The sequence below is a fragment of the Protopterus annectens genome, chromosome 12.part0, assembly GCF_019279795.1.
Source record: "Protopterus annectens isolate FY-2018-M chromosome 12.part0, PAN1.0, whole genome shotgun sequence".
Classification (NCBI taxonomy): Eukaryota; Metazoa; Chordata; order Ceratodontiformes; family Protopteridae; genus Protopterus; species Protopterus annectens.
Window position 1 is genome coordinate 142,908,999 of NC_056746.1, and position 20,601 is coordinate 142,929,599.

At 39.3% G+C, this 20,601-nt stretch overlaps 1 protein-coding gene across 3 annotated transcripts in view; it reads left to right on the forward strand.

The window, feature by feature from the left end:
- MYH11 (myosin heavy chain 11) overlaps positions 1 to 20,601 on the forward strand; it is a 547,944-nt gene that overhangs the window by 354,101 nt on the left and 173,242 nt on the right. For all 3 annotated transcript variants that reach the window (XM_044089163.1, XM_044089164.1, XM_044089165.1), the window contains one exon: positions 20,515 to 20,601. This exon is cut by the window's right edge and continues 74 nt beyond it. In XM_044089163.1, the coding sequence (XP_043945098.1) occupies positions 20,515 to 20,601 (87 nt within the window). The remainder of the gene's footprint in view (positions 1 to 20,514) is intronic.

The window sequence follows — 20,601 nt, forward strand, 5'->3', positions numbered from 1 at the left end:
GCATTATCAAGTTTCTGCTTCCTGATTGCATAAGTATGTTCATAAATGCAGTCACGTAGGGCTGTTCTGTTTTGCCCACGTAGAAAGCTGTACAGGTTTGGCACATAGCTAAGTAGATCACCATTCTTGAGTTACAGTTTGCTCTTAGGTTCAACTTGTATTCGTAATCGTGAACTTTAAATCTATTGGATTCCAAGATGTATTGACAAAAATTACACGCCTGGCATTTAAACATGCCAGCTGTCATTGTTTTTTTGATATTATGTCGTTCAAGGAGGGCTTTGAGGTTTTTTGCCTTTCTATAAACAACCAATGGGTGATTACCAAGTTTATGGTGTACTGTGTTGTCCTTTTTGAGTAAGTCCCAATTTTTACGTAGTGCCTGAACACAGTCAGTACTATTGAGACTGTATGTTGTTATGAATGTGATACCAAAACATTCAGAAGGATGCCTACTTGTGTGGACATTTACTAAGTCTGTGTTCGAGGGTTCAGTGTCATTCATAAGAACCAACTCTCTATTCAAGATTGGTTTATAAAAATGACACTGACGCTTAGACGACACTTCTTCTATAATAGTGTCTAACATTTCATGTGGGTAACCCCGGTGTAAAAACATATTCCTTAGGTGTCCACATTCATTGGCAAAATCACTATCCAATGTGATAATGCGGGCTGCCCTCACTATCTGACCTTTGACGATCGCCCGCTTCTGATGAAAAGGATGACAACTTGTGTAGTGCAGGAATGAGTTGGAGTACGTTACTTTCCTATATATATTCAGGAATGAGTTGGAGTACGTTACTTTCCTATATATATTCAGGAATGAGTTGGAGTACGTTACTTTCCTATATATATTCAGGAATGAGTTGGAGTACGTTACTGTCCTATATATATTCAGGAATGAGTTGGAGTACGTTACTTTCCTATATATATTCAGGAATGAGTTGGAGTACGTTACTTTCCTATATATATTCAGGAATGAGTTGGAGTACGTTACTTTCCTATATATATTCAGGAATGAGTTGGAGTACGTTACTTTCCTATATATATTCAGGAATGAGTTGGAGTACGTTACTTTCCTATATATATTCAGGAATGAGTTGGAGTACGTTACTGTCCTATATATATATTCAGGAATGAGTTGGAGTACGTTACTTTCCTATATATATTCAGGAATGAGTTGGAGTACGTTACTTTCCTATATATATTCAGGAATGAGTTGGAGTACGTTACTTTCCTATATATATTCAGGAATGAGTTGGAGCACGTTACTTTCCTATATATATTCAGGAATGAGTTGGAGTGCGTTACTTTCCTATATATATTCAGGAATGAGTTGGAGTGCGTTACTTTCCTATATATATTCAGGAATGAGTTGGAGTGCGTTACTTTCCTATATATATTCAGGAATGAGTTGGAGCACGTTACTTTCCTATATATATTCAGGAATGAGTTGGAGTGCGTTACTTTCCTATATATATTCAGGAATGAGTTGGAGTACGTTACTTTCCTATATATATTCAGGAATGAGTTGGAGTACGTTACTTTCCTATATATATTCAGGAATGAGTTGAGTACGTTACTTTCCTATATATATTCAGGAATGAGTTGGAGCACGTTACTTTCCTATATATATTCAGGAATGAGTTGGAGCACGTTACTTTCCTATATATATTCAGGAATGAGTTGGAGCACGTTACTTTCCTATATATATTCAGGAATGAGTTGGAGTACGTTACTTTCCTATATATATTCAGGAATGAGTTGGAGTACGTTACTTTCCTATATATATTCAGGAATGAGTTGGAGTACGTTACTTTCCTATATATATTCAGGAATGAGTTGGAGTACGTTACTTTCCTATATATATTCAGGAATGAGTTGGAGTACGTTACTTTCCTATATATATTCAGGAATGAGTTGGAGTACGTTACTTTCCTATATATATTCAGGAATGAGTTGGAGTACGTTACTTTCCTATGTATATTCAGGAATGAGTTGGAGTACGTTACTTTCCTATATATATTAGCTGTATATTTGTGAAAGCTAGTGTCTTTAGAAAGTAAAATATCCAAGTACGGGATGGCTTCAGTATGGAAACTAGCAGTGAATTTCAAAAACTGTGTAGTTGAATTAAAATAGTCCACTAACGCTTTGTTTCTATTCTTAACCAATGTTTTCATATTATGTCTAATTTGGTATAATTATTTAAACTGTATTTGTTTTTTGTGTTATTGTAAACATTGTTAAATTATTGTTCTTAAAATGTTTTGTAATATTGTGCAGCTTTTCTTCTCGGGCCTATGCTGAAATTAGGCTCCTACCCAGTTGGACTTTCCCAGAAATCAAATGTCAATAAATAAATAAACAAAACAAACAAATGCAACCTATGGCAAGCAGAAAACAAAGAATGAGTCAAACAAGACCATATCAATACTATCTGCAAATAAAGAGCACCCAGACCATGTAGGGCAAAATAACCCGAGTAAGAACTTTATCACTGATGTATCATCTCTACAGTTCTAGAATACTGTGATAGTGCCTAAGAACCCCAGCAAATTGCCAGACTGCAGAGTATACATAAGCTTCAAGCAATCAAGTTAAGACTACAGCAGCCCTAGGTGCAGAGTGCTGCTGCATTCCATGCAGGAGAACACTAGGAGATATACAGCTGAAGGGATATCTGAGGTTGGAATAAGATGCTGGAAGAGGATGGTGTTCATAAGATGGGAAGAGTAAGATCTGCCAGCAGTTGAAATTTGGTCCTTTATTGTCAGCGTGTCATTAATGATCACCCCCTCCCCAATCTCTGACATTTGTCATGAAATGTAATTTGTCTCCAATAAAGTGGTACTAGATACAGAACTGGAAATAAGGCGTTCCTAATCAGGGAGTGTATCACGATAGTAACCATCTTGAAGGTGTTGAGTTTCAGATGATTATCAACCATCCAAGAGTGGATGCATTATAAGTCACTGGCTGAATAGTTACTCCTGAGGGAAGGAGAGACACAGCTACATGTCATCAGCATAGCAAGAATACTGCAGACCTCAATGTCTGCTAATGGTATCCCAGTATGGACCCTGTAACAGGTTTGAACCCTGGTCCTAGATAGTGATACCAAATGTTTTCTTTTCTTTTTATCTGTAGAAGCTAATTTTATAGCTGGCTAATTACTTCATTTAGGTAAAAGTAAACTCTTATTATCATGTTGTTAATTGTATCTTATGCCTTTTAAAACTATATGTAGACATACAGAGAAATATAACTGAAATCCACTATAATTTTTTAAATTTGTCAGTTTGTCACATTTGCAAACAGATTTAACTAATCTTAGCTGGGCTCAAGCCTGTATTGTAAAGACTATGCATGCATAACTAATAGTTGCACCCTGTCCTTGACTACAGGTAACCCTCACTGCACCATTTAAATAACGTATGCACAGTTTTAGCAATTAAAGATAATAACCCATAATTAGATGACAAGACTAAGGCCGAAACAAGGATGTCCAGTGAGGTTTAGATATGTCTGTGGTTCAGTTTACTCTCTATCAGCATTTCCTCCCTTGTTTATGCTGTCCTAGTTTTTCATCTGATTTGAGTTTGAATGTGAGCTTCCTATTAATCCGAACTCAAATTTTGAATTACTTCATAAATTCTTTCTTCTACTGTACCTCCCATAATTGCTATTAACTGACCTTTCCAAAAAAATAATGGCTTTTCGATGGTATGTTTTGCACAAAAACAGGCAAAATCTCAATGTCTGGTCCATAAGTAAATTGCATGTACTGCAGTTAGCAAGCAGATTTTGTTTTAACTGTTGAATTTAATGGTTTTCTTTGTCCTCTGCTTTGTTTGACATTGATAACGCTAAGGGCTCTAGCTCAGGCTCTGGCTGCTTAGATAAAGTTTGATTAACTTGTCTCCCTGATAGGACAGTCTTTATTAATACTGCAGTGGTACCATTCTCGCTGAAATTCTGTAGAGTTATTATTTTTAGGATCAAAGTTTACATTAGTACTCTGTTTTGGACACTATACTGTTCTAACAGCATTGCAGATGGCACCTAAGTCTGAAGATAATGGCTAGGGAATGTTTTACAGGTCATAACATTAATCTATAAACTTGAAACGTTCTCCTGTACTTTGTACCTTTGGTCTCCAGAGACTCTGTTGATGCTTTTTGCATTGGTCAAAAATATCATATACTGAAATGGCTAAGGACATCAACAGAGGCATTTCAAGTTTGGGGGGGGTGCTTTGGACATCATAATGATTTGGTTATTTTAAAGACAGAGCACCATCCTGAGGTAAAACATCAGATGGACAGCTTCCTACCCTAACTGTTTAACAAACAATTCAGGTACTGAGGACCTGGACTCCACTGTCTCCCTTAGAGGCCTTTTATTCTGAGTCCAGGTCTGTCTGCAACAAACAAGGTATCATTTCTGACTTATTACTTAATTTTGAACTGGCACTTATCACATAGACCTGAATGAGTGAAAATGTCCATCCATATCTTATGGCATCAGTGCTTCCAGTGTTTTCTATGATATAGAGCCTTAGGGTTGGCAGGATCTGGGTCAGGCCAGTGCTATGTTGTCACTTACCATTATGACTGCCTGAGGTTAAGAATGGAGCTACCAACCCTTTTGAGTATGCAATGAACACAAGAACAAGTTGTGGGCCCCTATTTGTATACCATCTTCCAGGTAGTGTTAGGAAATTCCTTCAGGAGGTTGCAGACTTTCTTGTCATTTCAGTGCTGGATTCACTTTAATGATTTGTGTTGGACAACTTCAACCTATGTGCTCAGTGGCGTAACTACCAGAGGCGAAGTGAGGCAATTGCCTCAGGGCACCAAGTGGCAGGGGGCACTTTGGGCAGGGGCCGGGCATTTAATTAAAAAAAATAGTTTTTTTTTTTTTTTTTTTTTTTTTTAAGCGCGTTCATCTTTAAGTAGTGTAGTCATGGGCCGCGGGTGTACTGAAATCATTGCGTGCAGTGCAGCACATCAAGTTTGCGAGCGGGAACCAAAATGGACGGTTGAGGACTATTTGCGGTTCGGTTAAGTCGACGAGGACTACTCAACTCACGTAACTTGCGAGCCCGTCCGGGAACTGAAAAATGGACGGATGGACAGACAGGAATCAGGTGAGAGGTGTGTGTGTGGGATCCGGATTTCAGACTTAGAGTGAGAGGTATGTGTGTGTGTGGCCTGGGGAGTTCACACTCTCTTTGGGGCAAATGGTATGGACAGACATAGCTGTTAAACATTGAAATGGTGTTGTAGTTAAATATAATTATAAGCTTCACACTTGCAGCACACAAATCAAAATTTCTTTCCACAGCTTATGTTTCCATGCTTTGTCAGTAAGTCATTTAAATGCTCCATTTTCTCTTGTGTTCCTAGTCACTCCTGAGTACAGCCAATTGAGAATAGTTGTCATTACCTTGTTAGGAGAGACTTGTACTGTATGTAAATGAATACATGTATTAGTTTAGTAGTGGAAGCAAAGTGAAATAAATAATTTATTGCTATAATAGCAGTTTGGCCTCTCTCATAACCTTATGAGTAGCATAAGCCACAAAGTCAGTTGTTTGAGGTCAAGCAGTTCGAAAACTAACAAACCGTAAAACCATATCACGTTTTCTGTTCTGTAGTCCATTTATATAAAAGTGAAATAAGCTTTTTGTTTTATTTATTTGCATAAGTTCTGCTCCGATTTTAGTGCTCTCCAAGATAACACCATTTAGTGTACAACCTACTGTGTGCATAAGCATCTGGTACATACATTTTTCCACCATGGAACATATGTTAGAAAAGTGAATAAAATGCAGCTTTTTGTTGTTGTTACTGATGCATCAGGGTCAGTATATGTCTTTAAATGAAACAGCCATTGTGTTGCTCTTATGGATAAACTTGCTTAGTGTGACCTTCTATCAGTTTTATCTCTTTGGCTGTATAGCCACTAGTAATTTTTTACATTGCCAGTTGAAGTTTATGTGCCGTTTTCCATTAGCATGCACTTAAATCACTGTATAACTAGCTTAGAGACGTGTGCTGTGCAAGTGCAGACTGTGGGATAAGTCCCACAACTGCTTTACTATAGCTTGCAGTCAGTTTTCCATAATGTGTTCCTTTAGTCAGTTTTGCTTATATCTGTTCCTCCAAAAAAAAATGATTACCTGTTTACAATTGCCAAAAAATATGTGGATTTAATCAATGTAACTTTGTTCAGAATGGAAATAATCAACCACAGATGGAAACATATCTGTCAGTTGCATAGACTGGATGTTCTGGCTGCAGATGGTAGAACTTTGGGGGCTAAAGAAGTGACTTATTGCCAAGGCTGAGCAATGCCACAGGTAGAATATCTAAAGATGCAGGTGTGGGATGTGCTGGGAACAGACCAAGAAGATAGAGCAAGGTGAAAGAATTTAAGAATAGCTGGGGTCCCCAAAACATTATAAGGAAAGGACTATAAAACTTTCATACCAAAACAACTGGCAAAGTGAGCAAGTATGCCAGAGCAAGGGATACTACTGCAGAGAACCCATAGAATGGAGGGCTTGCATCCCCAAAAGTAGACTTTTATTTGTGTTTTGGTATCAGGTTTAATTTTACAGTGTTTTGTACTGAAATCGTAATAGGTTCAGTTACTTAGTTTTAATGTGTTGTCATTTAGGAGAAAAAAAGAAAGAAATATTGACTTTCATGATTTTAAAATGTCCCTAACTCATAATGTTTGACTAGGTAGTAAGTTTAAGGCTTTTACATGGACTGGCCACCCAGCGTTGAGAACTTTGGCTCTAGATGATTGCCACTGTTGAACTGACACCCTGACCCCATGTACAAAAATGGGAAAAATGATTTGTGGACAGATGGATCCACAGTAGCAGTTATCCTGAATGAAGGACATTTGGTAGGACTTTGGCAGAAACCAGCCTTCAGTCAACAAGTACCTTGGAACTCTAAGGTTCTAAGTGCCCAGTCCTACTGTTTATTCTTAACTTTTTAAAAGTAACCAATGTTAATTTATTTTTCTGCATTGATGTAAAGTATATAAAGTGATTTTGATAATATTTTATTATATACAAATATGCTCAGTTAATTAGTCATATTTGCATATTAAAGTGGATGATGTTAGTGTTATGTTATTGCACATTATACAATGACTCCCCATCAATATTCCAAAACAGTCAGCGTGCCTATTGTAAATCAGACTTATACTAATGGAAAAAGGTCCGGTCGCCCGGACTATTTCCATTAGTGTAAGTCCTTTTTTTAGACAGCAATGGAGAATGAAAGAGCTCCGTTGCTGTAATTTCGCAATGTTAAACGGATTTAACATAGCGAGACAGCTTTAAAAAAAGCAACGGAGAAAGGAAGATCTCCATTGCTTTTTTTAAAGCTATCTCGCTATGTTAAACTCTTTTAGCATAGCGAGACACTTTTAAAAAGCAATGGAGATCTTCCTTTCTCCGTTGCTTCCATACATAACTCTGATGTACTGTGTAAGCATATGCATGTGCAGTACATTAGAACTGCCGCAGAATCGGACAGCTGCGGAAGGGCAGCACGGAGGCATTATACAATTCCATTATTTAAGAAAAGTAAGTATTTTTTTTCTTAAATAATGTCATTGTATAATAGCAATAATCCACTTCTGGATGTGGGTAAGGCTGGATTTACCCACGGTTGTCTTTGTTTGGCCATAAGGGCTTCGCCCACGTGACCAAACCACACCAACCACGGGTAAATCCAGTATTATCCACACCCAGGCATGGGTTATTGCTTAATTATAATACAGGACGTTATTTATAAATAAAACATCACATGTTTTGCTGTTTTTTTTTTTTTCTTGTTTTTTTCTGTCAGATAATGTTTGTGGTTGCTCACAACACATTGCTGTCATTTCTTCAATTTTATTTATTCTTATTTGTATGCATTTAAAACTGTTCTTTAAAATTATTCCCTAGGTCCCTCTGTAAATAGGCTCTGTCTCATAAGGCTAACCTTGTCAACGTATATATATATATATATATATATATATATATATATATATATATATATATATATATATATATATATATGGTTCCCTATCAGAAGCCTGAAACACTATAAGCTTGAAAATCAAAATCCTGAAACCAAAAGCCTGAAAACTCAAAATCCTGAAAACTCAAAATCCTGAAAACTCAAAATCCTGAAAACTCAAAATCCTGAAAACTCAAAATCCTGAAACTCAAAATCCTGAAAACACAAATAATGCTAATATGCCAATACAAAGACACTAATATCTACCAACTGACCTTGACCCTAACCCTAACCCTAAGGTCCGTCACCATCGCACACTCACCTGACCCGCGCCCTAACCCTAACTCACTTAAACCGCCCCTAACCCTAATTTTTGTCACTATTGCATACATGCCTAACCTGCGCCCTAACCCTAACTCACTTAAACCGCCCCTAACCCTAACATAAAACCAACCGCACACTTACCTGAACCCAACGCATGACCTAACACCACAGGGCTAACAATAGCAAAGCCACAATGACGTCAGTATGTCTATTTTGTGTTTCCAGGATTTTGAGTTTCAGGATTTTGGGTTTTCAGGATTTTGAGTTTTCAGGCTTTTGGTTTCAGGATTTTGATTTTCAAGCTTATAGTGTTTCAGGCTTCTGATAGGGAACCATATATATATATATATATATATATATATATATATATATATATATATATATATACACATATATACAAACACTCTGATTGTGGTTACCCTTGGTTAACTTATTTGAAAAAATTCACACATAAATATATTTGTAAGTATAATATAAATAAAAATATTTTAATAAATGTATCAGTGATGGTTAGATTCAAGTAATCACAAAAATCAGGTATTTACAGAGAAAGGCATAAATTTGATTATGCAATCCATAATATTCTGTCAGATCAACACTAACTAGTTAAATTAATATTCCTAAAATCCTCTCTAAATAATTACTTTCACTACCTTGAAGCCAAAAGGCTATTTCTAGGTCATTTATATGGGATGTAATCCCTCTTGAGCTCAGAGTTTTTTCCTGTATTCTGCTGACTCAACTAATTGCTTTCAAGGCTGATAACATTTTAAAGAATCCTTGAGCTGCAGAATTCCAGAATACAGGAAGGAAGAAGGGAGGGGGATCATTGATAGTTTTGCTGATAAAAGTCCGCAAGAAGTCATTCTAGAAGTAGGATTGAACAATGGAGGTACAATTCACATTCTGTTATCTGTATAATGTACTGTTTTATAATTGTTTTTTTTTTACTTTTTGCTGAAATAGCACGTCTCCGGATTTCAGTGTTTTATGCCAGTGTCATAGGTCAAGCGAACATTACTATATGTGATTTCTTTGGCTTCGGTCATCTCAATGGCTTGGGTTCCTGGGGGGGGGGGGGGTTGGGGCGCCTAGGAAAAGTTTGCCTCAGGGTGCTTCTAATGTAGTTACGCCACTGTATGTGCTGACAAAGAATCTGTGTGTCTTTTTAAAAAGTTCCTCTGCATTATAAGGGGGTTTTAGCTTCTGTGTGGCTATAACTTCTGTTACCTTTAGACTGAGCCACACTCTTGACTTTACTCTTCAATCTGGTGTTTCAATATCTGATATGATGGTGGAATCTGTGCCTTGATCATATCACCATCTCATTGGGTTTTCAATGCATTTACCCTGGTTTCAGTTCTCCATCTTGAAATGGTAGAATGAAGTTACTTAAATGCTGTAACATTTCATTAATTTGCTCCTGCCTTCCAGTAGTTACTCTCACTGCCCAGTACTGGTGGAACCAATGGCCTATAATAATACTATAAGGTAATTTCTGGATATGCTCAGTCCATCTTAGGTTTCCCTGTCCATCAACTTACCTATGAGCCCTCATTTGATTGCTAGTTTCATGGTATGAGCAAGATGATGGAAAAGCTTGACCACAAAATAGAGGTGTTCGGCACTCCTTGATGACAGGTTAGACCTAACGAGCATTATTATGCTTAGCAAGCTGACATTCCTTTCTAGGCATGCCCAATGAATAGACTGAAGTAAAACAACCTTGGTAATGGATAAATTCCGGTATCAAGTAGAAATAAGAGATTCCAAACAAAAACAGGATACCAGAACACACAGCCTCAGGGTAAAAAGATAATTTAATGCATGAGAGTAAGCGCTTTCACGATCAAGTTGCTTCATCAGACTAACTCCTTCTATGTATTTCAGATTAAAATACTAATCAACAGCCTGTCAAATCAAAGCAGTTTATAAAACCCAATGAAAACTTACATTCAGTTAACATTAATATCAAAACGTTCCAGAATGCAAAAATACAAAGTGCATTTATAAATAATAAAACAATGCATAGAAAACATGTGGGAAAAAATTAGAATACCAATAAAAAGCCCTAAATGCCTACTTAATGTTTCAGTTTACGTGCTCGAAAAAAAGGTTTCATAGTTATGGCATCATTGATGCCTGGTGGTTTATAGACTTCAAACTGAAGAATCCATTTCTGCTCTATAGCTTCAGCCCTATTCTTTAAATCCCCACCCTAACATTTTCTGTCACTAATCAAGTACAGAAAAAACATGTTGAGGCCCAGTGATCTTAGTATGTTTCGCCAGGGCATTTAGTCTCCTTCCCATTCCTAATAGCTCTAACTTGTTCAAGGATACGCTCCTTAAAGGAACGATTCGTTTTCCCAATATAAAAAACATTACAAATCATAAAACAGAGTCTATATCAGAATAGTCTATATAATATAAAAATATATTATATAATATAAATATAAAAAAATTCTGTAGCCCAAAACATACAAGAGACAGATGCATCACATTGTTTTTCTTTTTGTGTAACAGATATTCTAACTGCCAATATTAGGCGTGGGGATTTAGTGAATAGACTAGACAATAGGGAGTATCAGTGGATCACTCGCTTACATGCCGAGAAGTACCCTGGTTTGAATAAACAGGTTACCGTTAAACCCATTTTGAAAAAGAAGCAACAACAAATCAAATAAGTGAGGAATGAGTCCTCCCATACTCTGTAAATTCTTCTATATACATTTTATATACCTGATATGGTGTATCATATATTATACATTAGAATGGATGTTTATCTGCATTTATATGAACTTTTTTAGTTCAGTTTTGTATGTATATGACTTCACATAATGTTCAATATTATAATATGCTTGCCACTAGTTCTATACCATTGAAGGTTTAGAATTCACTTATTGTATTACAATCAAATGTTTATTTTCATATATGGATGCATATATATATATATATATATATATATATATATATATATATATATATATATATATTTACATATATTTTTTAATGTATATTTCTGTGGGCTATCTATGAAGAATATATGTAAGTGAATAAAGTGAATATGCTTATGTTAAGCCCATTTAGTAATAATTCTAAAGTCACTGAATGTATAGAATGCCATATATTTCTTTAAGATCTTTCAGTGCAAAATCTGATTAATTGCTGTTTTTAATGGCTTGATTAAGCCTAATTTATGGTAGGTAGGCTGCGTCATGTGTTTATTGTTTTTTTTTTTAACTATAAAGTATGTGTTATCTGGATGAGAATTTTATTAACACTGAAGAAGGACTTTTGTCTGAAAGCTTTGTTTTTATTAAAAGTATACTGGTACAACACTGTGGAACTTTCTTCTGTTTTAGAGTTTTATGTTTTTTGCTGTTGGTTTCACTTTATCATTGGTTCACTTTGTGATTTCTTCCCTTATTTTCTTTGCCAATGGTTATAAATACAATGCAAATAACAAAGGGGAAAGAGGACATCCCTGCTTGGTTCTTCTGTTCAAACAGAACTTATCAGAGAGGACCCCGCCCAACTTTTAAGTTTCACCTTTGATCCTTCCTATATCATCTTAATTAATTTTATTATTGTGTCAGAGAATGCAAATATTTCCATTGCACTGGTCATAAAATTCCAGCTTGCTCTGTTGAATGCTTTGTCTGCACCAAGACCAAACCTGATTTTTTTTTACTTTTATTTTAATGTAGGCAAAGGGGCCCTACCAATGACCTAGGTGGCTGAGGTTTGATTAGCACCCCAGTACTCGAGGAGCCAAAAGAAAAGAGAGGAATGAAGGGGGCTGTACTTGCCCTCTCTCTGAGGACTACATGCATGAGAGTAGTGAAGGCACTGTGCTGCCTGTATTACTGAAGAACACAGTGGTGGACACACCAGGCCATAAGAGGCACAGCCACAGTAGAACTGAAATGCTACTGCACAGGCAGAAGCAGAGTGTGGCCACATAGGTACCCTATTTCTTGCCCAATGAGGATGTAGCCTCAGGATAGGCACAGCAAACTGTTGGTGGAGACATTTGCCAAATAAGCCAGCTGCCTGAGAGCAAGCCTAACACCAGCAAAAGGAGACATAGAGATAAAGTTCTGCATAACCGCTGTATGATGTTCCTTCCCCAGTGCCTAACCTCTGTATGATGTTCCCTTCCCAGTGCCTAACCTCTGTATGATGTTCCTTCCCCAGTGCCTAACCTCTGTATGATGTTCCCTTCCCAGTGCCTAACCTCTGTATGATGTTCCCTTCCCAGTGCCTAACCTCTGTATGATGTTCCTTCCCCAGTGCCTAACCTCTGTATGATGTTCCCTTCCCAGTGCCTAACCTCTGTATGATGTTCCCTCCCCAGTGCCTAACCTCTGTATGATGTTCCCTCCCCAGTGCCTAACCTCTGTATGATGTTCCTTCCCAGTGCCTAACCGCTGTATGATGTTCCTTCCCTAGTGTCTAACCTCTGTATGATGTTCCTTCCCCAGTGCCTAACCTCTGTATGATGTTCCTTCCCAGTGTCTAACCTCTGTATGATGTTCCCTCCCCAGTGCCTAACCACTGTATGATGTTCCCTCCCCAGTGCCTAACCTCTGTATGATGTTCCCTCCCCAGTGCCTAACCTCTGTATGATGTTCCCTCCCCAGTGCCTAACAGATGTATGATGTTCCTTCCCTAGTGCCTAACCTCTGTATGATGTTCCTTCCCCAGTGCCTAACCTCTGTATGATGTTCCCTCCCCAGTGCCTAACCTCTGTATGATGTTCCCTCCCCAGTGCCTAACCTCTGTATGATGTTCCTTCCCTAGTGCCTAACCTCTGTATGATGTTCCTTCCCTAGTGCCTAACCTCTGTATGATGTTCCTTCCCTAGTGCCTAACCTCTGTATGATGTTCCTTCCCAGTGCCTAACCGCTGTATGATGTTCCTTCCCTAGCGCCTAACCTCTGTATGATGTTCCTTCCCCAGTGCCTAACCTCTGTATGATGTTCCCTTCCCAGTGCCTAACCTCTGTATGATGTTCCCTCCCCAGTGCCTAACCTCTGTATGATGTTCCTTCCCCAGTGCCTAACCTCTGTATGATGCTCCTTCCCCAGTGCCTAACCTCTGTATGATGTTCCTTTCCCAGTGCCTGACCTCGGTATGATGTTCCTTCCCCAGTGCCTAACCTCTGTATGATGTTCCTTCCCAGTGCCTAACCTCTGTATGATGTTCCCTCCCTAGTGCCTAACCGCTGTATGATGTTCCTTCCCAGTGCCTAACCGCTGTATGATGTTCCTTCCCCAGTGCCTAACCTCTGTATGATGTTCCCTCCCCAGTGCCTAACCTCTGTATGATGTTCCTTCCCCAGTGCCTAACCTCTGTATGATGTTCCTTCCCCAGTGCCTAACCTCTGTATGATGTTCCCTCCCCAGTGCCTAACCGCTGTATGATGTTCCTTCCCAGTGCCTAACCTCTGTATGATGTTCCTTCCCTAGTGCCTAACCTCTGTATGATGTTCCTTCCCCAGTGCCTAACCTCGGTATGATGTTCCTTCCCCAGTGCCTAACTGCTGTATGATGTTCCTTCCCTAGTGCCTAACCTCTGTATGATGTTCCCTCCCCAGTGCCTAACCTTTGTATGATGTTCCTTCCCCAGTGCCTAACCTCGGTATAATGTTCCCTCCCCAGTGCCTAACTGCTGTATGATGTTCCTTCCCCAGTGCCTAACCGCTGTATGATGTTCCTTCCCCAGTGTCTAACCTCGGTATGATGTTCCCTTCCCAGTGCCTAACCTCTGTATGATGTTCCTTCCCCAGTGCCTAACCTCTGTATGATGTTCCCTTCCCAGTGCCTAACCTATGTATGATGTTCCCTCCCCAGTGCCTAACCTCTGTATGATGTTCCTTCCCCAGTGCCTAACCTCTGTATGATGCTCCTTCCCCAGTGCCTAACCTCTGTATGATGTTCCTTCCCCAGTGCCTGACCTCGGTATGATGTTCCTTCCCCAGTGCCTAACCTCTGTATGATGTTCCTTCCGAGTGCCTAACCTCTGTATGATGTTCCCTCCCCAGTGCCTAACCGCTGTATGATGTTCCTTCCCAGTGCCTAACTGCTGTATGATGTTCCTTCCCCAGTGCCTAACCTCTGTATGATGTTCCCTCCCCTGTGCCTAACCTCTGTATGATGTTCCTTCCCCAGTGCCTAACCTCGGTATGATGTTCCTTCCCCAGTGCCTAACTGCTGTATGATGTTCCTTCCCTAGTGCCTAACTGATGTATGATGTTCCTTCCCCAGTGCCTAACCTCTGTATGATGTTCCTTCCCCAGTGCCTAACCTCTGTATGATGTTCCTTCCCCAGTGCCTAACCTCAGTATAATGTTCCCTCCCCAGTGCCTAACCTCGGTATGATGTTCCCTTCCCAGTGCCTAACCTCTGTATGGTGTTCCTTCCCCAGTGCCTAACCTCTGTATGATGTTCCTTCCCCAGTGCCTAACTGCTGTATGATGTTCCTTCCCCAGTGCCTAACTGCTGTATAATGTTCCCTCCCCAGTGCCTAACCTCGGTATGATGTTCCTTCCCCAGTGCCTAACTGCTGTATGATGTTCCTTCCCCAGTGTGTAACTGCTGTATGATGTTCCTTCCCCAGTGCCTAACCACTGTATGATGTTCCTTCCCCAGTGCCTAACCTCTGTATGATGTTCCCTCCCCAGTGCCTAACTGATGTATGATGTTCCTTTCCTAGTGCCTAACTGATGCATGATGTTCCTTCCCTAGTGCCTAACCTCTGTATGATGTTCCCTCCCCAGTGCCTAACCTCTGTATGATGTTCCTTTCCTAGTGCCTAACTGATGCATGATGTTCCTTCCCTAGTGCCTAACCTCTGTATGATGTTCCTTCCCCAGTGCCTAACCTCGGTATAATGTTCCCTCCCCAGTGCCTAACCGCTGTATGATGTTCCCTCCCCAGTGCCTAACCTCGGTATGATGTTCCTTCCCCAGTGCCTAACTGCTGTATGATGTTCCTTCCCCAGTGTGTAACCGCTGTATGATGTTCCTTCCCCAGTGCCTAACCTCTGTATGATGTTCCCTCCCCAGTGCCTAACTGCTGTATGATGTTCCTTCCCTAGTGCCTAACTGCTGTATGATGTTCCTTCCCCAGTGTGTAACTGCTGTATGATGTTCCTTCCCCAGTGCCTAACCGCTGTATGATGTTCCTTCCCCAGTGCCTAACCTCTGTATGATGTTCCCTCCCCAGTGCCTAACTGCTGTATGATGTTCCTTCCCTAGTGCCTAACTGATGTATGATGTTCCTTCCCCAGTGTGTAACCTCTGTATGATGTTCCTTCCCCAGTGCCTAACCTCGGTATGATGTTCCTTCCTTAGTGCCTAACTGATGTATGATGTTCCTTCCCTAGTGCCTAACCGCTGTATGATGTTCCTTCCCCAGTGCCTAACTGATGTATGATGTTCCTTCCCCAGTGTGTAACCTCTGTATGATGTTCCTTCCCCAGTGTCTCACTGCTGTATGATGTTCCTTCCCCAGTGTGTAACCTCTGTATGATGTTCCTTCCCCAGTGTGTAACCTCGGTATGATGTTCCTTCCCCAGTGTCTAACTGCTGTATGATGTTCCTTCCCTAGTGCCTAACTGATGTATGATGTTCCTTCCCCAGTGTGTAACCTCTGTATGATGTTCCTTCCCCAGTGTGTAACCTCTGTATGATGTTCCCTCCCCAGTGCCTAACTGCTCTATGATGTTCCTTCCCTAGTGCCTAACCGCTGTATGATGTTCCTTCCCCAGTGCCTAACCTCTGTATGATGTTCCCTCCCCAGTGCCTAACTGCTGTATGATGTTCCTTCCCCAGTGCCTAACCTCTGTATGATGTTCCCTCCCCAGTGCCTAACCTTTGTATGATGTTCCTTCCCCAGTGTGTAACCTCTGTATGATGTTCCTTCCCCAGTGTGTAACCTCTGTATGATGTTCCTTCCCCAGTGTGTAACCTCTGTATGATGTTCCTTCCCCAGTGTCTCACTGCTGTATGATGTTCCTTCCCCAGTGTCTAACCACTGTATGATGTTCCCTCTCCAGTTAACCTACCCCTTGCCCTTAATGGCCAAAAGAAAACAAATGAGCCAGTTATGTGACTATGTTGATTGTCTACAGGGGTGGCCTGATTTAGGAATGGAAGTTATTCCTCTTGGGGTATTGCAAGTGCCTAAACTCTTGCAAAAAATTTATATTAAGAGATACTATATAGTTTCCTTTGGTAAATCCATTATCATGGCCACATACCATATAGATAAAAGTTCCATTTTTATATGACCTAGTCATCAGAGATTTGTGTATAAATGTTGATAATAAGCTCTTATTTTATCATATGTCCATCATGGTTAGAAAATCATTTCACCATGCACAATTTATCCTTTGTGATAGTGCTTCAAAGTTCAGAGAAGTTACAATCATACTTTATTCTTTCTATAATAGGCCCACCATTGAATACAATGTCTCTTTCTACATGTGCTTCACTGAGGCCTCAGTGTTTTCTCACCAAAGTACCCTTAGCTTCATTGATAGACAATTCCTCGCCTTCTGCTCAGTCTTGTACATACAGGCCCCTAAAGCCTGATCAGTGTTTAGACTTCTGTGCTTTGAAAGGCCCCACCCTTTGAAGTCCTTTACCTAAATAGAAAGCTTCTGGTCCTCTGCTATCCAACACCATCTTTGTAATGCTCATCTCTGGGGTTGTTAGAGTTTTCAAAAAAGAAACCTGAAAGCTGTGGTGTGTATGTTTTTTGTCATTTGCTCCACAATGGTTGGAAGTCTCCAAAACTGGCTAGTTACATTAGGTCAATTTTTTAATGAATCTTGTTTATAACTATGTATTCCATAATTTTCACGTTAGTTTATATTTTGCAGCTATTACTATGCAGCTATGGTGTTCTTGTTTTTATATTATAAAGGTGCCTAGTTTCTAAACATTTAATAAATTCATATTTAAATTTTAACCTCTTTGGCTAGTTCTAAACATCCTGCCAACTACGCCAGTTTCAGGTAAAATGATGGAAGTTTAACAAACAGTCACAAAAAGAATAAAACAACTATAACCTTATGGTACCGTTTACATACTATTCAAACTACAATACTCTTTTCTTGGTGACTCATGCATACAATTAAAGCTTGATAGAGAAATGGCTTGTTGCAAAAAGGGGAATAACAAGATATTTAATCTGCAGATTCAAAGTCTGCCTTATAATTTGGTCATTTATGTTCACTCAAGCAATCATAAACTACAATTAAATCATGGTAACTTAGCCCACATTGGTTTGCTGAAAACAAAATGTTTATAGTTGCTTTTTCTGTATCAGAAGTTTGTCCAGATTCTGTTGGAATTCAATAGAATCTAAAACCTCTTATTGTGTAAAAAAATAGTCAAATTTCAGTCCTAGAAAACAGTAAAATCTACAGTCTCATGCACTGTACAAAAATAGATTGGATGTCATTCCTTACACACGGGTTGCTAGAATTTGTATAGTCACACAGGTTCACTAAAATGGCTCAAATCTTATACTGCCTGGTTCTTTTGCTGCACTTATGAAGAATAAGTGAAACTGCTATGTCTTCTGTATTTTAGTATTAATTTATACGCTATGGTTGTGAAAAAAAGCATTGCTCTGATACCTTGTAGCAGATTCATATTCAGTATTGAACATAGGTTACAAGAGGATCAGACAGGTTAAGCTGTCAGCAGCACATCTACCCTGAATGGACTATGATCTGGTAGGGAATTAGCTGGTACTGGAGTCAGCAGTGATCAGTATTCCTGACATACCGCTCAGCTGTATAGATTTTTGCAGAATGTCCAGATTTTTCCTAATATTTTTGGTCCGTTTTACATAAAATTGTAGTTTTCTGGCAAATTAGTGGCAAATCATTAAAGATTGAAGTTAGAAAATAATGACAGACATTTGCATTTCAGACTTCATACCTTTCAGAAAATTCATGCTAATGCAAAACCTGTTGTTCTATTAACTAAGTTTGTAAGAGCAATATTTAAAAACTGTCCTTATTTTGGGGGCTTTATCCCCCTTTTATTTATGGCTTTGACCAGATTTCTTGCTCTAAGAGGATGAGAGGTATGATTCCTGATCAAAGCAACTGTATTGCAACTAGTATAACTATTAATCTGAATGAGCACATTCATCCTTGGTAACAGCAGAACAAATTCTGGCATTTATTAGGACAGTTTGGCACCAAAGACTTTTCCAGGCTACTGTATCCTTCCATGTATCCCGTTATGCACTACAAATACACTCTTATGCAGATCTCTACTGTGCCATGTAAAGTGGCCAAAAACTAGATACAAGCCTATAAAGCAAGTAAAAAAAGAGGAGAAGAAAGGTGAGTGGGTGTGTTACCAAGGACATGGTCATCCAGCTCTATTGTAATGGTTTGTACAAAACCTTTGTGTTTAGTATTAAGATGCCCATTCTCAGCAACAGCAGGATAGAGTCTTAAAATAATTCTCCTGAGTGATCCAGAGTGATCTCCCTCATGGAAGTATACTCCTTATCAGGCCCAAAAGGAAGATTAAGCTCTAGGTTTGCCATCTAACGTATAGTGCCCTGCAGAAGTATTCAATGAAGACCAAGTAGCTGTTGCAAAAATATCATCCAGTGCTACACTGTGGAAAGAAGCCTCATGAGTAGCAACTGCTGTAATGAATGCAGTTGTGTAGGCATGGTTACAGTCTTGTGATGTTTATCATTGCAATGCTTTGTTAACCATTTAGCCAAAGTTGCCTTAGATACAGTATGATCAAGATTCTTGTTTAAAAAGGAAGCAATGAGTTGAGTCCTTTTTGTAGAGTATCAGGTTAAGGAATCATTAACCATAAACTGTAATCCTCAGAGCGTGCAGAATCCTGGCTGATTTCCTTGTGACAAGGGGCACTGTGTGGGGACTTTCCGAAGCCACATTAGTTGCAACCTTTAGCATGAGCCTCAGTGGAGGAAACAACCAAGATGACTGCTGGGTGGACTCAAAGGCCTGTTGCAGTCTTCTGTCACTGGCCCATATTCAGACTAGTCCTTGGTTTCCAGAAGAATACCAGTGGAGTGAATATCATCAGTGACCCAGGACTGACCACGTCCACCAGGGGATCAGCTAGGGTAGGCTGTCATGGTACCCCAAATAATACTTGGCTGCACTGGGTCTCACCACTGACCATTATTCAATATACAAGCTAATTTGGGATTGGGTATCATCTGAGTCCTTTGTTAAGCATGACTCAGGGGATAAGACTAACATTTAATACTGAGTACAAACTGATAGTAGGACAGCTGGGGCTGTAAAGTTTATATGGTCAGCTACTACATTTTTTCCCAGCAAGGGGGAAGAGGAGCTTCTGTAGAGCTGCCACCTACTTGAGGTCAGGTATTTCTGGACTGCTGATGCTCAGTACTGGGGTAAAGGAGAGGAGGGATGGAGGTAAACATTTTGTACTCCCCATAATTAATTTATATGACAAACGCCCTTGATGGAAAGAAATATGGTGACCTGTAACTGAAACTTAAATACTACTGTAGTGCTGATTTGGACACTCCTATTGCAGATTTCAACAGGATCCCCAAACCATGCATACATCAAAGGCCAAAAAGTTATCCCTGGTCCCTAAAATCTACAAAGGGAGTGACGTTGATAGATTTAGAATCTGAAGGATGATTTATCTGGAAGAAGTAAGACTATCATCATGAAAACTAGAGGGGGGATGAACTTAAAAGCACACAACATCAAAAGAAACAGTAGCAGCCCTATGCACAGCTGTCACAGAAATACAGAAAGTTCCAGGCTGACAGCTAGAGGTAAACTACAAATATAACTTTATAAATTATGTATAGTGAACAGCTATCTGATCTAACCAGTGACACAAAACATAGCTGGAAACTTCAACTTAATTAAGTAATAAGTCTATGAATATTCTGGAAGCAGAAGCACAAATATGTTAAAAAATGCGATACTTGGAAGACACAGATAAAAATCATCAATGGTACAGATGACTGAAGAAATCATACTTTTATGTGGTGACAAATATTAACATGAAATCACATCCTAAATATGTTTCTATTAAAAAATAATGCATCACCGACTAATCTGTTTTTTTTTTATTTCTGTGCCAGATAAAAGGTATAGAGTTGGACCCTAACCTCTACAGGATTGGTCAAAGTAAAATATTCTTCAGAACAGGAGTTCTCGCACACTTGGAA